Source organism: Pseudomassariella vexata, assembly GCF_002105095.1.
Source record: "Pseudomassariella vexata strain CBS 129021 chromosome Unknown BCR38scaffold_23, whole genome shotgun sequence".
NCBI lineage: Eukaryota > Fungi > Ascomycota > Sordariomycetes > Amphisphaeriales > Pseudomassariaceae > Pseudomassariella > Pseudomassariella vexata.
In genome coordinates this window covers 187,240-203,204 of record NW_024467978.1, presented here as the reverse complement: position 1 = coordinate 203,204, position 15,965 = coordinate 187,240, and the positions used below count along the sequence as shown (strand labels likewise).

General features: G+C 51.9%; 3 protein-coding genes across 3 annotated transcripts; 2 read left to right on the top strand and 1 right to left on the bottom strand.

The window, feature by feature from the left end:
- Positions 1-134: 134 nt before the first annotated feature.
- BCR38DRAFT_451156 (uncharacterized protein) lies at positions 135-2,867 on the bottom strand. Its single transcript, XM_040861444.1, has 6 exons — positions 2,240-2,867; positions 1,838-2,172; positions 1,712-1,762; positions 1,480-1,663; positions 833-1,410; positions 135-705 (listed from the first exon to the last, which is right to left on the bottom strand). The coding sequence occupies exons 1-6, from the start codon at positions 2,520-2,522 to the stop codon at positions 358-360; spliced, it is 1,779 nt and encodes a 592-aa protein (XP_040710074.1). The 5' UTR covers positions 2,523-2,867; the 3' UTR covers positions 135-357.
- Positions 2,868-5,769: 2,902 nt separating this feature from the next.
- On the top strand, positions 5,770-6,811 carry BCR38DRAFT_356006 (uncharacterized protein; the record flags this gene model as incomplete). Its single annotated transcript, XM_040856995.1, has 2 exons — positions 5,770-5,876; positions 5,947-6,811. The coding sequence occupies 2 exons, from the start codon at positions 5,770-5,772 to the stop codon at positions 6,809-6,811; spliced, it is 972 nt and encodes a 323-aa protein (XP_040710073.1).
- Positions 6,812-10,448: 3,637 nt separating this feature from the next.
- Positions 10,449-14,985, top strand: BCR38DRAFT_117769 (uncharacterized protein). The gene is made up of 2 exons (XM_040853438.1): positions 10,449-12,286; positions 12,343-14,985. The coding sequence occupies exons 1-2, from the start codon at positions 10,748-10,750 to the stop codon at positions 14,968-14,970; spliced, it is 4,167 nt and encodes a 1,388-aa protein (XP_040710072.1). The 5' UTR covers positions 10,449-10,747; the 3' UTR covers positions 14,971-14,985.
- Positions 14,986-15,965: the final 980 nt, after the last annotated feature.

The window sequence follows — 15,965 nt, the reverse complement described above, 5'->3', positions numbered from 1 at the left end:
TAGGCGGAGCCGATGACAGAGACAGCACTACCAGCCAACTATACACCTCCCGGCTTCTTGACTGTTAATACGATACACTATCCCCGTTTTTTCCACATAAGTGGCGCAAGTACTACCATATGCTAAAGGATAGAGTTATTAATCTGTAGAGTTTATTTGTCCAAGTCGACTTCGAATTAACTTCTTATAGGTACAAGGTCAGTGTTGCTTGGAGATGTGTGATCCTGCGTAAATATTATTAATCCCCCGTAGTAAAGGCTTTTCAGGACCTCGGGGTCCTTAATCTGGAATTAGAGCATGACATAAACGTAAAAAAGCACACCCTTTCCTCCAATAAACTAGTGTGCTCTGCACTCCTTAACTCTTGAGTATAACACCAGCCACACTGGTCCTTGGCATAGAAAACAGCGGTGTCCCATCATCGAGCACCGTCACATTACCAAACAGCACTTCGCTGACGGTGCCCGTGACATTAGGCAAGATGAAGGTGCCGTAGACTCCCGTGGCCTGGTAGTTGAAGTTGACAGCAAAGATGAGAGTCTCGGTAGACACCCCGCCGTCCGAATCGGGGATGGTCCATGAGGCAAGGTCATACCCATTAATGAGGCCGTACGACAGGTTGGAGAAGATCTGCTGGCGGGAGTCGGCGGCGTCGATCAGGAAGCGCGATTGGGCGTAGAGGTGATTAGCGATGAAGGATGCATTCTGGGGTTGGTGGAGTATTAGCGAACGAAATACTTCATTGACGAAAAGGGTGGCCAGGTGGAAAGGAAGAAAGAAAGGGGTATTGGATTACGATGAGCAGTGGGCAGAGGATGAAGCAGATACTCACGTTCAGCAAATCCAGCGTAGCATACTGGCTATTCCACGCACAATGCCCAGCCGCTCCATGGTTCCAAGCCAACACCGTCTGCACCGCCTCCTCATCTCCCGTCGGCACCCGATACCAAAACTCCTGCTGCCCATCGTCAAACGCCTGCGGTACTATCCAAGTAGGTTTCGTCCTGTAATGCCCCGCCAGCCTAGCTCGGTTCCGACTGGAGTCCATCCGTTCAATTTGATCGTAGAATGTACCTCGGCAATTGTCGCACCCGGAACAGCCGTAGTCCTCGTCAACGTGTGTGTTGTACCGTTTCGACCAGCCACCGTTAAGGGCGATGGGGTACGGATCGACTAGGATGATATCGGCGCCGTCGAGGCCGTACTCGGCGTAGTAATAGTTTTCGCAGTTGAGAACGAGAGAGACGGGGTGGTAGCCGTCGAGGGTGTTGATCAAGGTATAGGCTTGCTGGGTGGCGTTGAGGGGGTTTTGTTGGCCGTCGGGCTCATCGGCTGTGTACCAGAGGAGGATGTTGGGGTGGGATTTAAGGTAATTGATTTGGTACTCGACTGAGGACAAGTTTAAGAAGCCTTGCCTTCCTGTTAGCCTTGTTTGTGTAAATTTGAGCAAGCGTCGGTTGTTAGTCTGAGAATACTTACTATTACGCATGTCGTACATAATGTACAAGCCGAGGCTCTCGGCCGTGGCGAGGTACTCTTCGAACTGCACTGTGGCCTCGTCTGAGAAGGTATAGGGATCAAATCCACCAGGCGGCACAATATGGACAAAGTTGAAGCCACGGTCTTTCGCCATGTGCAGTCGCGTAAGGGTGTCGTTACGACGCTGGCAATTCAAGTTAGATCAAGAGGGAACTGGGACAGTTGCACTTACATCATTGCTGGACTGCGAGCCGTAGGCCGTCGTCGATGAGCTGTTGTAGCTCTGTAAGCACAAACGAAGTTAGTTCAGTTCACTGTATTATATTGCCGCTATTCATTCAAGATACGTTTTACTCACATCGTACCATCCAAAGGGGATGATCTTCTCCCACTGCCCATTTCCTGTCTCGTTTTGCACAAGGAGCGCGCCACTTGTGCGATCCACCTTGACTGTATTGCCGTCGTACGGATTTGGCGGGAGATATGCCAGTTTGCTGCCGTTGGTCCAGAATACTTGGCCGCTAAGTGACGCCTTGCAACTGAGATTGTACGGTATGTTCGAGGCTGTCAAGTTGGCAGTGCTGAATGGGAGGAGAGTTCCCATCGTGTTAACTTCGACGACGCCACCCGTCAGGAAAGACTCGCCATCGACGTAAACCTCGACTTCAAGGGTCCCGCTGCCGTTGCCGTAGTCTACGGGCCGTCAGTCATCGTCCACGAACTATTTTAGATCGAGCACAGGGACAGCATTGATACTCACACGGTCGTCCGATGTCATGCGTGATATTTGTATCGACCAGAATCTTGGGCGGATCCCCCACATCGTTCTCGATGTACAACGAACTGGCCGTCACGCATTGAAAGTCGAGCAAAGGCTGCTGCGAAATCTCCGGATCTGGGAACAACGATCCTGCAGGTCGACTCTGGTCCTGCGGCGATCCCACTTGATAGTACTTCCCACACCACTGGCTGAACTCTTGCGCGATAGCAGGCAAAAACAGAGGGGCGAGTGCAATGGGCACTCTATACTGTCCACTGCGCATCCTGATGTCGTGCTTGACTTCAACTGGCGTAGTGAGATTTCGACTCAGAGTTGTTTTTTTACCGTGCCGATGAGTCCACCATTGTAAGCTTATAACTATGACGGCTGATCAGCACCTGCCGTATGTACATGCAACTAAGTCCACATGACGAAATTTGTGCAACGTTACTGAATAACACCGGACGCGAGGCTCAGTTACCATGAGAGCGGAGACTCTACTGTACAGATGGATAATGGGGACGGAGAGATAGTGAGTGGAGAATCCCGGTCTTATCAAAGCCGTGTGTGATTGCTGCAGATTGCCGAGATCAGCGGTCAAGCCCGGGCAGATATCGGTAGATGTAAGGTATGTAAGGTACGCGAGCAACTTCAGAATGACGAAAGTCAGTATGGGAACTGCGTTTTCTGTTGTATCAGTAATAAATTGAAGAGCCAAACACAAATTTGATGCAAAAACCCTGATATATGTTGCCCTGATGCTTACCGGCCAGATAACTATCAATTACCATCGTGCAATAATAGAATATTCAGGAAAAGTAGTAAAACCGCTGGGAATTTGCAGTCATAACATATATTTCTGTAACGTCATTGGTGAAAGTAGATGGTCTCGTGTTAATATGAGTGTGGATGTTAAGGGATCCAAAATCGTACCAAATGATTGCATTCAACCTAGAGAGGCAACAAAATATTTGGTTTGCATCTAGTGGTCGGTTCGCGAACGATACTCTGAGATTCACCGGCACAAGAAATATACAACTCGAACCAAGATACAGGGTCTTGAATATGCCAGAGCTTGTGCGTTTAGTATAGGCAAGATGTATCGGAGGTGGTAGCAACCATGCCATACGTAAGGCGTTTAGGTGTGCAGCCCGTCCTAGGAACTATCAATGACTTGCACGTCAGGAGACAATGAATACATGCGAACATCGTCATGCAATAACAATCTAGTGTCTGAATTGTCTCTTTTCATAATTTCGTTACCATTGATCATCCATAACACCATGAGAAATGCTGCCTCTTGAGAGTACTCGTACATTCCTTCTTCGCCTCGTTACCCAGCGCCAGGCATACGTGCAAGGATGATGATAATCCTTGACAGATGAGTAATCTCGAACCGCGCATTATTGTCGCTGAAAACCCAGCCTCAGGTTGAAAATAGCATCGCGTGTACTATGAGAGAGTCAGTCTCTTGGCAAGGGCGGGCCCACCCGGATGACCGGATTTGGTCCTCCAGAGCTTGAATATTACTTTACCATGTTCACCTAATTCATATTGGCGCGTCCGGAACCTCTGACAAAAGGTTAATAACTACCAAGGCCTTGGCGTCATGTAGGGGTTGTCGGAAGCTCGGCCCTTGGCAATAGCCACACCTAAAACGAGTTGCAGCTTGCAAGGTCATCGTACCACTGAAGGCTAGGATCCATTGGATTTAGAAGCTATTCCCAAGCACTCTTTTCCGGCTGAATTAGTCGGAATCGCTGTCTATATATTGTGGCAGTGAAATTAATGAATTAAGCTGAAGCTATTCATCCACTTCGGCCACCGCCGCCGCCCCTTGGCTGACTGGGTAGCCACTGATGTTATCCCAAGCCGCGTTCTTGAAGAAAGTTTGGATGTATAAATAGGCTCTTTCTTAGTGTGATTCAGCGGCCAAGTACGTTCCGCGTATTCGTCACTACCCTGTAACTCGATAACCTAGGCAATATCATCCCGGATACGTTCGACGTATATTAATCTCATAATTGTAAAATTTATTTTGAACAAAGAAGGCTTAATTACTAATGAATCTAGTGAGATAGCTAGCTACATTGAGGCCATACTATAACGAGGATACCACACGTCTCACAATATAATAGTCAGGTAGTGCAAAGGGTAGCTAGAAGTAGGCCAGTGTATGGGTGCGTATATTGCAAGACTGATTCTTGAAGAATCCAAACTAGGTGCGAGCGTCTCGAGTTCTCCTCTTAAGCTGGGCGGTTCCGGGGTTCTACCGGATCGGGGGCGAATCCCTCCCGACTCAGCTTGTCAGCTGAGACCGGCCCGCCACAACGGCTCTTTCTTTACACATAAGGGTAGATTAGCCTAAACGTAGCAATTCTAATAAGATATATAGGCTAGCTTGTTGTCTTTTTATAAATTAGGGCAAAAAAATTCGATGAAATTAGGTAGTTAGGTAAGTACTGGTATGTTTAGCGATATTAACCGAATTCGGCGTTGCAGGGAGGTTCTAGAGCGGTATACCTTTTTGTAACGGGGATACTACACCTCTCACGATAATAGTAAGGTAGTGGAAACGCCGTATCCTGAAAGAATTCGTGCTTAATCTGGCCGCTAACCTTATAACCTTCTTCCTTGGCTTTATTTAATAGACGATAGAAACCGGATCTCTCATAGCTACTTAACCTGTCGGTTTTGGCTGTTAGAAGCCGCTAAGGGCTTGCCGAGGCCGCTTCGCCACCATGGAACAGCGCCACATACGCCAGCGAGACCAAAATGCATGGTGGCAAGGGGCCCTGGTAGTCTGTTAACTATCTGCCAGAGGCTTGGCACATCCGGGCGGTACGGGACTCGAAGGTGTTTTCACAAGCCGTTGAACTGTAATTAATAAGCCGCATGAAGTTCACAAGTACCCAAGTAGAAACCGCGAACAATTAGACTGCACCCAAGGAAGCCATATAGTCTGCAGCTGTCACGGAAATATTGAGTCCATCCATCACAAGCACAACATTTGGTGACAATGCTTCTATGCGTTATTGCTTATGTAAACACCTAACCCCCCTCCTCCCCCGGCCCCGCTACCGTAACCGAACAGGGGCAGAGGTGACGATCCCAACTCCTTACCCCAAAAGTCCCCCAATCTCACAGTTCACTAACTCATCTTATGACGGAGAAATGGGACCTCAATATATTGGCGGGGTTGGAGACCGTTGGAGAAGCTTTGCCCACTCGGCTGACTCGGTGTGTGTCTTTGCCAGTGAATATCCGATACGATCAAGAATTTGCGGGGCATGATATTCTGAATGCTTCCCCAAAAGAGTGATAGACAGGCACTAGTTTCCACCAATGACGTACCATGCCCATCGCTGAATAGTTGGGTTCCCACTGGATTCATGGAGAAGAAATATCATGCTGGAAACAATGGGGAAAATCATAAAACTGGGCAGCGGTCAGGTTGGCGAAATTTATAAAAGAACTCACCGAGGTGTCAGTCGGTTGCCGTTGCTTCTTCGTACGTTAGGGATTCAAACATGAGGCGTTCTCTGATAACTCTGCTGGACTTTGTGGCACTCGCCAACTTGGTCAAGTGTATACCTGTCAGTAAGCCGCATTTCTACTGGGAGAAAACCAAGTACTTGTGAGTCCATCTCCATGAATTCCTCCCCGATTGCCCAGCCGGCATCATTACCGTACTAACACGGCACCAGCATCGCCTTCGGCGACTCATACACCTATGTCCAAGGCACCTCGGGCTACCCCAACTACAGCTTCATCGGATCTTACCTCCCGAACCAATTCTCCTTCACTCCAGAAACCCTCCTCGCCGACCAGATTGTCCAGAACTTCACCGCAACTGCCGAAGGCGGACCCAACTGGGTCGAGTACTTGACCGGGTGCGGCCTCCACAACGGCACGCTCCCGCAATCCTGCGACATCCAGCTTTGGGACTTCGCCTTCGCCGGCGCTGGTGTATCGGAGGCCTTCCTACCGCTACACCACGACTTCACGGTCCCGCTCGTCAACCAGACTCAGCAGTACCTGTCCTGGGCGGAGCCCGTCATCGGCGGTAGGAACATGGACAAGAGTAGCGCGCTGGTGGCGGTGTGGATCGGGATTAACGACATCAACGACTCGGTGAATCAGCTGACGGGGATCGCATTCCGTGAATTTTGGGACCGTATTGTGAGTGCGGTATTTGAGCAGTCCGTCAAGCCCATGTACGAGGCTGGGTATAATAACTTCCTGTTTGTGAATTTGCCGCCGCTAGATCGCACGGCGGCAAACCAGAAGCGTCTGCTCCCAAGACCGAGTAAGGCGGAGATTGGGTGGTGGAATCGGGCACTTGAGAAGCAGAGTAAGGCGTTTGCGCAGCAGAATACGAACGTGAAGACGATGTTTTATGATGCGAATACCTTCCTTAATGGGATTATGGATAACCCCGGGACATATGGCATCACGAATACAACGAACTATTGCCCTGCTTATAATCAGCTTGACGTCCTGACGGACCCGAACAAGTATGGATGCCAGCCACTGGATGAGTATTTCTGGTACAATAGTGGACACATGTGAGTATTTGTTGGTCAAAGAAACCGGGTTTGAGGTTGTGGGCAGTGACTGACACAGCATAGGACATCCCACACGCACAAGATCATGGCTCTTGACATGGCGAGGTTTTTGGAAGAACAGTCAACCAGAAGTAGTGGTTGAGACCAAGCCTACAGGAGATTGCTCGTGGAAGGAGGAAACAGGAAATAAGACATGACTTTGCTATTGAGCTCCGTGGATGGGACATAATCAACTTTAATGACCATCATAAACCCGGTTCGTCGATCATCAGCGTGGTGCGCGCGGATCGTGTCGGCAACAGTAGACGATGTTACAGCGTTGCCTCGGGGCTTCACCTAAACCAGTCTACTCCAGGCTAGGTGGTTAACAGCCCGACTTTGTCGATGAATGCTGCGTATATAATATTAATAAAGAGTTGTGGAACCGCTTCTGTATATTGTCGTCATCTCGTGTGGGTGGACCGACCGTTTCTAATTCGACCTTAGCTTGGAAACCCGGAAAGTGAAGTCTGGCCCGAAGAGAATACCACAGCGTGAAACATTACACAAACAGGTCCTTTGTTGTATGAAATGAGTCGAGAAGCGGTGCAGACACACAGCCGATGTGAGCATCCATTACTTCAAGGCCACCAATAGATTAGCGACAAGGGATCAATTGAGTTGAGGGGTTCCGATGCGGGGTAGCACCAAATAACCGTGCTCACTTGCCTTGGCAATGCCATGGCCGTAGTAATACTAAATCGCGTCGAGTCTCAGAATCAAAAACCGCCTCGATTACTAAACAGCATTACATAATCAAGTTAAGTAATCCAAGGTGTAAAGTCATTATTTATTAAGCCTCAGCGGCGCTGTTCAGAGGGTCTGCCGCACGGCTTTTGATCGTAGAGTTTCCTACTCTAAGGCGGCCATCTTAGGGAGATCAGAATCCAGTCTCTTACCAGCCTTCGTCGGTATGGTACGAAAGCCGGGATTAACGGACTAATCTCGTTATGCTTATCCCGAGTTGAATGCGAGATATCTAGCAACTTGTTACTAGTCTTCAATAAGATTTCGTCGGGCTCGTCGTCGCTAATACAGTCTAGTAATAGAGGTACCCTAGGGCGGTTGGTACCAACTCTCAGCTCGTATGCGCCTTTCATGCATCCGAGGCGACGGTTATCCATAAGTTGCCAGACAGCTTTCACAAAGCCGGCACGTGACCAACCAATGCACGATTGACAATTGATGGGCGCAAGCCAGAGGATTGAGTGAGTGTTTGCCTCGTGAAACAGAAGCTGTCAGAAGGCCATCAGGTTTCCCCTGGGGGAGTAACATGTGGGAATCGAGGGTCCTGCGACCGAGGTTGGTTGGGCCCTTGGCAACATTGTTTGAAGATTGCCAGAGACGACTTGAAACTCGGGCAGCCCTGACGAATCCCGTGGGCGCTTCCCGATGTTCGTTTCAAAAGCCTTTCGTCGACCTGTTATCATCGCTCCCGAGCGTCTCATAACCTTACACGAAAGAAGTCGTTCAATGGTTGTTTGCTTGGAGGACTTCCGAAATACTGGATCAAGGGAGTTTACGCCGAGAACATGTGTCAATAAGGCAGACGGCGATGTTTACTTCCAAGTGATATAGATTAGTACTGATGTTAAGCTACAGCATGGAGGTAAAATCGAGTTGAACATGTGACTATTGACAGATTTGAAGCATCTCGCTGATCGTTAGAGCATTTGCAGCAGTCTGCGCTCGCTCCCCTCTCAGTGGATGATTGTGGGCTCCAGGGCTGTTCAGGGCTGTCCAGGACTGCGGAAGTCGCTCCCGTGGCACAAGGGTTCCCCGGCCTGGACATGAGGAACTTGAAAGAGCCGCAAGCTCGAGCCTCGTCTGCACCTGAATCTATCTTCTGCTTCTCGCGGAGATGCGGCACTCCGACCACGATGGGATGAGTCTGAGACGCTCTAGAATTGTTCCACCATCACTTGAATGATGAACCATCTGTGGAGTTTCTTGGATTCTGTTTCGACAGGGCTATTGCATCATGATCCTGGTACTCAGCGCTTGGGCCGAATTGGGCTATTTTCCAGAAGATCGTAAGACACCCCCACAGAACGCGATCCGCATGCAAAACCGGTTGTGCGTGAATGGGAATGAGATAGAGCGCGTAGTCAGAGTTCGTCTCGTAGTCCTCGGCTGCTCCAACAAAGGAAGTAAAGTCGGTGAGGCATCGTTGCTCTGAAGTAACGGTATTTGAACTGCCGAGATTTCGCGACCGCATGGGGATTGGTGTATTTCTTCTTAGGGACGGTCGAGAAGCAAGTGGAATGGAGGTTGCACGCACTAAAACTTGATGCGGTCGTGGTCATGTCTATCACTATGCAGCACTTGGTTCTACAATCGTTTCGAGCCTGGTACCAACACGAAAACGGGAATCGCAAATCCGTACCTCGTACGCTCATTGCTTGCGCACAGCCTACCGTGTTTCCGAGCGCGGCTTCATTTGCTCAATAATGAGGTGGATTAAAGATATTAAGACATTGGCAACGGAGATGCCATTGCTGAGTCTACCTGGATGTACCTGGTTGCGAATGCATCCTCTTTGCGGGTTGGACATGTTTGCGTGTTGTCGTAATGTATGCAGTACCGAGGTGCCCGCCTTTTGGAGATGATTGAAGATCCTGCGAATTTGACCACCATGAACGGCAATTGGGCGAGTGGCATCCCTGAAAGGCCCCATTACGACGTTGAAATTTGATAAAGGGGGTTTCCAAAGTGTCTGACTGGAGCAGACTGGAGTCGGGGGAAAATCGAGAGCAGGGGCGGACCCCGGGGCCCAGATTCCAAGAAGTGAAGCAACCACACGTAGGACACCCTATGGCAGGGACTAATCACCTTTTTTGCGCCAAAACGCCGAAAAGTGAGTCGAAGGGTTCCCGTCGCGTTGCGCTACCCCTGGATTTCTAGGTCCAATGGAGCCGACAGCCGCAGTTAGTCACAATTATTTGGAGTTCAGTTCCCTCTCCAGACTGTTTCTCCTTATACGTTATCACAATTGCAACTTGGCAGTAATCGTGAACTTGGACGCCAATCGACCAGTCAACATGGAGACAGCTCTGGAGCCTCGCCAGCAATAAAAGGATTAAGGACGAAAAAGCAGCAAGCCACGCGGATGAGGGCATCGAGTGCGACCGAAGCGAAGTGACAGGTTTCCAGGCGGTACCTGGCATCAAGGCGTCTGTGGTACAGCGTCGGTCGCGGTCGAGCACCAATTGATCCACTCGCTGCGAGCATTCACAAGTACGAATCTCGAAGTACTTGGGGGCTTGCGTACTAGCTCCTCCACCGACAGTGACTGAGGAGGGGACATTTTGAATTGCGGGATTGAATAGAAGATAAAGAGGAAAAGAGCTTGTGCAAGATTGGCTTCGCGATTTCTGGAGGGATTATTCTGGTATGATATTTAATTTCCCTAGTGCTATTGGATCTTTCAGACTCATGTTCCCTGGTGAACCCTTGTGGCAGGTAACAGGCGCATTATCACCTTCATTCCTAGCATTGCACTACGCACTACTCCATTCAGATAGACGAAACCAAAAGTCAAAGGGTCAAGTATTATTCCCAGCCGCGCCCGGCCTTAACACACAGCCAGCTAGCTTGTCACTTTTGGCGCCGCGCCACTACGAAGAGTGACAACCGCCGCCCAGGTCGTCTCGAATTCCGGCCCAGAACCATAAAACCTCGCATACCATCGTCGCCCCGGTCACGGTAGCAGCAGTGCTATTGTAGCAGTCGGGCTAATGATCACGGATTACGGATTACAACGATAACCAACACACAGACTTCCCACCCACGGACCGAGATCTGAGACTGTGACAAGCACCAGTTAGTGCATGCTCGTGGCGGAGAGTGGGCACCCCCCATCACTGATCTCGAGGATCAGTGGTGTTCAGTGTGCCACAGAATGCCACAACCACATGCCACCACCCTTACCAGTGCCGCGAACCACCGTCCTTCGTACTCTCAATCTCAATCGTCCTACCGCGGCGCCTACGGCATCACTTCGACCCATTCCAACTACAACAAACCCCCTTCCACCGCAAACCTGCCGTCGTCCATCTCGAGGTTTCCACCCGCCGGCCCCTTAGTCGGTGGCTTCGCCCCTGTTGCCGGACGAGGACGAGGTACAGCAGACCGATCCGCATCCGAGTCCGGCCCGTCCACATTCTCGTCGAGGGCCCCGGCATATTACTACCATTACAACCACAAGGGACGGGGTGGTTCTGTTGGTGCTGCTGGTCCAGGTGTTGGCGCAGGTGCCCCTGATTTGGTCGCCGATTATCAGCAGAATCAGGGTTCAAGAAATCTCAGAGGGCTCAACCTAAATCTAGGAGACGGCGAAACTCTAACGCAACCCCCTCCCATCCCAGGTGACAACGACGAGCCCGCGTCTCCCTCCTTCGCGGCTGGGTCATTGCCTAGATCCTCGTCCCTTTTACCGCCGCCGCGCATCCTCGCCAATGCTCAAGCTTTCCATGCCGACCAGGAGCCCGTGTCGTTCCTCGAGCCATTGACCCCGAGAGAGCTGCAAACCTTCCATCAAAGGACGGGCAGCACGGGAGGTGCTAGTGACGGCTTCCGAAACCTTAACCGGTGGTCAGCATCCACGACATCGAGCCCTGGAGACCGAGACTGGGTGGGGATCGATTATCAAGAACCACAGCAACAGCCTGCACCGCTGCCGAAGCCTACCACCAACTTTTCTCGCCGCATGAGCGTCGATTCTGTGGCTCTACTGACGCAAAGTGATCATTCTTCGCCACCGGCTCACCAGTCTCCGCGGAGACTGACCAAGCGACGCGCTTCCGAAGCAAGCGGAAGTGCGTCACCTGTAGGCCAGACCCGCGCGGCATCGAGTGCCAGCGGAAGAACGCGGTCCAACTCGCGGGCGACTTCTCCACCGAATCTTCCATCCATCGTCGCGTTACCCTCACTCCAGCTACCCGGCCTTACTGGCTCGCCACCGACAGCGCTGAGCCGACTGAGCCCGAGTGCTGTGATCACACCGAACTCGGTATTCGCCAACCAGGCAAAAGATTACTCTTTGTGGGATGAAATCGCCGACCCGAACTCGTCCAGCATATCACCAGGCGCCCCGCGCGGACGTACGGCCGTGCAAACATCTCCCGCTCCAGTGGACGCAAATAAGGATCACGGTGGAGAAAGAGAAGGATCCGACATGCCGGACAAGAAGGGACATACGAGGAGCCGGTCCTCAGCGGCCAAGGGTAGTTCTGACTCGACCAAAACGAGGCATGGCAAACAACCTTCGCAGAAGGCCATGCTGTCCAGGGCATTGGCGAAGGCGAATACGGCCGTCCAGCTCGACAATGCCCAGAATTATGAAGGTGCCAGAGAATCGTATATCGAGGCATGTGATTTACTCCAGCAGGTACTTGGGCGAACGACAGGGGAGGAGGACAAGAAAAAGCTGGACGCAATTGTAAGTTTTGGCACGTCATCGTACACTAGAGCTATGTCACTGAGACGTGCACGCAGAAACGCACGTATACGAGCAGAATCGAAGAGCTAGATGGCATGGTGCCTGTACAAATCCATAGAAGCAAGGCGCTTCCGGCAAGACCAGAGAGCGTAGAGTACAACGGAGTTCTAGTAGAGCGGGCAGACGAAGACGACCTGGATGACACCGTCGTAATAGAAACGGCTACGACGACGCGCATTGCGGCCTCGCCCAATGGTAACAGACAGAGAGCATGGCCTCCAACGCTGACGGACGCAAGATACGAGCCCCCGAAATCCGCGATGAACTCGGCAATGACCGAACCACAGCATTCTGCCCTTCAGTCTGCCTTTACCAAGTCACCCATGCGCCGGAACTTCGAAGGGAAGCTCAACATACCGCAGAACAACGATGTGAATCAGCTATTGCCGGCTCCGTTATCTCCTCGAAGGCCCGTCACTCCCGCGAAGCCAGCAAGCCCCGAAACTGTGGTCCGACAGAACTTTTCCATGAACAACCAACGGCTAGCTCCCGCGCCAGAGATTGGAAGGGGTCACTCACGCAACCCAAGCACCGAGTCGGTATCCTTCTTCTTGGACCCCATCGAGGAGTCTGGAGGCTCAGCTACTACTTCGGTGCACTCGAGGTCGTCGTCATTTGGCGTGAGACGGAAACACATACGGGCTGCGAGCGGTGGCACCGAGGCGGAATTTGATGCAGCACTGGACGCCGCCGTGGAAGCTGCCTACGATGATGGCTATGAACCCATGGATTCTTTCGAACTGGGTTACGACGACGAAAATGAAGATACCGTGGTGGCCAATGCGATGCGCAAGGTGGAACTGGCCAAGGAACGGGTGCGCGAAAGGGAAAGGGATGCGGCCATCGAGTTGGCGCGCGAACGAGAGCGGCAGCGATTGATGGAGAACAGTCACGACGCGCAGACTTTTGGTGAGCCGTACGTCGGCAACGACTCGGACGAGGAAGAAGAGCGCATGTTGGAAGAGATGACGAGGGGCTACGTAATGGACGACTTTCCATTCGGGCAGCTGTCGGAACCCCAGAGCAACCACATGCCTAGGGAATCCGACTCGAGCGGAGTGACACAGCGGACATGGCAGAGCTCCACAGGTTCCAATCCCCCGACTTCCACCACGGTATTATCGACCGTCACGGAGATGTCTCCTGCACCGTCCAAGACCCCGCCGCCGCCGTCATTACCGCCCCCCCAGGCTCTGCCACGACTACCACCACAACCTCCTGGAGTGCGGAGCCGAAGACTCTCAGGACAGAACGCGAAACAGCTCAAGATCGAAACCTCCAAGATTGGCCCGCCGCCAGCAACCCTTCCTCCTGGCGTTACGTCGGCCATGCAGCCTAAACAATCCGGCAGCTACATTGCCCAACAACGGCAGGCTTTATCAGCTACGACCGCCCGGCCTGGTCCTTTCTCCATGCGAGTCCCAAGCTCACCCGGCCGTGGCATCAGTCCTGCTCCGGCCGCTGCGCCGCCGACTTCACCTCACCAACAGTCGATCACCGAAGAATCGGAAGACGCAACAACTGGCTCTCCATCTTCAATTCGCGCGGGAATTCGCAAGAAGCAGTCCTCGTCGAGCCTGAAATCCCTCAGAACCCGCCAACAATCCGTTTCCAAGATCGATATCGACAATGTATCCGACCTGTCTCCGAATACGCCTCTGAGTACTAGCACCCTGACTAATAACCCACCTATACCTCGCCAGCCTGCCATGCCGACTTTGCCCACGCCCATGGCAGCTCACTTCAGAGAAAAGATTAGCGGGTTCGGTGGACTCTACCTATTCGATGACCTCGATTCACCTGCGCCTCATTCGCCTACTTCGACGCACTCTTCAAACCCTGACGCTCCTCTGCCGCTTGAGCCCTGCCCCTCGGATGTAATGCTTCGACCGTTTTGGCTTATGCGCGCTCTGTACCAGACTCTTTCGCATCCGAGGGGTGGCTACATTACCAACAAGCTCTTCGTTCCGCGCGATGTATGGAAAGTGAAGGGGGTCAAGTTACGTAACTTGGAAGACAAGTCCTCGCAGTGCGACCTGCTCACGGCCGCATTGCTCAAACTCGCGAGGGTGGACAGCACTGATGCCGATGCGGTGCTCGAGGAAATGCAAAGTCTCGAAAATGTGCTGGAACAGGTCCAAATCACCCTGACGCGCAAACTAGGCAACGAGGTCGGCACCCAGGGACTAAGCAGAGACGAGAACGAGCTTGAACGACCCGTTATGCGAAATGCCAGCGTTAGCAACAAGGCCGGTGCATTCAGTTGGAGGAGGCTCCGAAGTAAAGGCTCGGCAGTCAACTTGGGCTCGGCCTATGGGGCCAAAAGCAACAGCGGCAGCGGTGCGGCGGCGAGCACTTTTGATTTGTCGGGTGCCGATCGCGCCGCGTCCCTAGCTAGCCTGCCCATGGTCGCCAATGCCATTAATAAGACAGCCAAGCGAGATATTTCGACGGTCAAGTTCGATGGGCCCTTTGCCGGATATATGGCGAGTCTGGCGCGGTTGTTTGATGCTGCGCAGACACTCGGTATGTTCTTTTCTTTCCCTTTTCTTCGGCAATCTCCATCTATATATCTCGCACGTCGTTCAGTCCGTCTCTCCCTCCTTTCGTCTAGTTGTCCTTAGGAACGGGAAAAGCAAACTGACCAGGAGATTTAGACCAAATTGCCCGACAGGTGGAGGACCCTGGGTTGAGGCACGCGGATAAGACGCAGGTGGGGCTCGAACTGTGCACTAGGCATGCGGCTGAGTTCTTTGGGTTCTACATTTGCCGGTTCGCGCTGGCGGATTTGGCCTTGTTGCTTGATAAGTTCGTTAAGAGGGGGAGTGAGTGGGTGTTGACGTGAAAGAAGGCAAGTCGAAGGCGAAAGAAGTGGGAGACAGATGGATAGAGAGAACTGTGTGACGGGGGACAAGAGACATCCGACTGAGCGATGCCCCATCGAAACCACTGAAGGAGGTTGAACGATATCAACACAATATATGCGACAGAGGCAGGTCGCACGATGATTTGACTACACCACATCTCTGACAAGGCAGATGAGGTGAGATCTTAACGTGTTCTATGCCACAGCAACGCTTTTCGTTATTTTGTTTTGCTTCAGAAACCAGATTACCCGTGGCGGCGTACAGAAGAGATACCAACGTTTATATTACTAAGTCCCCTTCGCTTTTGTTGTCTTTGATAGAGTCGCAGTTTTGTATCTGTTGATTGTGCGGAGATTGTCTCAGATACTATTTCTCAAAAAATTGTCAAGGGATATAAGGGGATGTCAGACTTTAAGGCAGACTCACCTACGCCGACGCCGCATTCTGGGACGTAACGCGACAAGCAACCGTCGCCGAGCTCTTGACGCTAATCAATGAGGGAGCCCTTCTGACCCCTTGACCTCCACGGCTCCATCTTCGCAAACAAGGAAGCCATTCATGTCATTCATGAGAACCGCAAGGCGGACCACTTCCAGAGCGTGCTCGAAGCCTTGGTGGCTGAGTTCCCGCTACCCGCGCCGTGGCAGAGACCTTTGCGGCTTATGGATGGACTATTTGCCAGGGTAGGGGAGATGGATTTCGGGGCGCAGCCGTGTTCGAGAGCGGAGAGGGGGTGGTTGGGGGAAAGAGGT

Excerpts from the sequence above, each read along its gene's own strand:
- BCR38DRAFT_451156 (XM_040861444.1), bottom strand. The coding sequence starts at position 2,522 with ATGCGCAGTGGACAGTATAGAGTGCCCATTGCACTCGCCCCTCTGTTT. Across the intron at positions 2,173-2,239 it reads GCATGACATCGGACGACCGT|ACTACGGCAACGGCAGCGGG; the intron begins GTGAGTATCAAT and ends GACGGCCCGTAG. Across the intron at positions 1,763-1,837 it reads TCCCCTTTGGATGGTACGAT|AGCTACAACAGCTCATCGAC; the intron begins GTGAGTAAAACG and ends TTGTGCTTACAG.
- BCR38DRAFT_117769 (XM_040853438.1), top strand. The coding sequence starts at position 10,748 with ATGCCACAACCACATGCCACCACCCTTACCAGTGCCGCGAACCACCGT. Across the intron at positions 12,287-12,342 it reads AGAAAAAGCTGGACGCAATT|AAACGCACGTATACGAGCAG; the intron begins GTAAGTTTTGGC and ends ACGTGCACGCAG.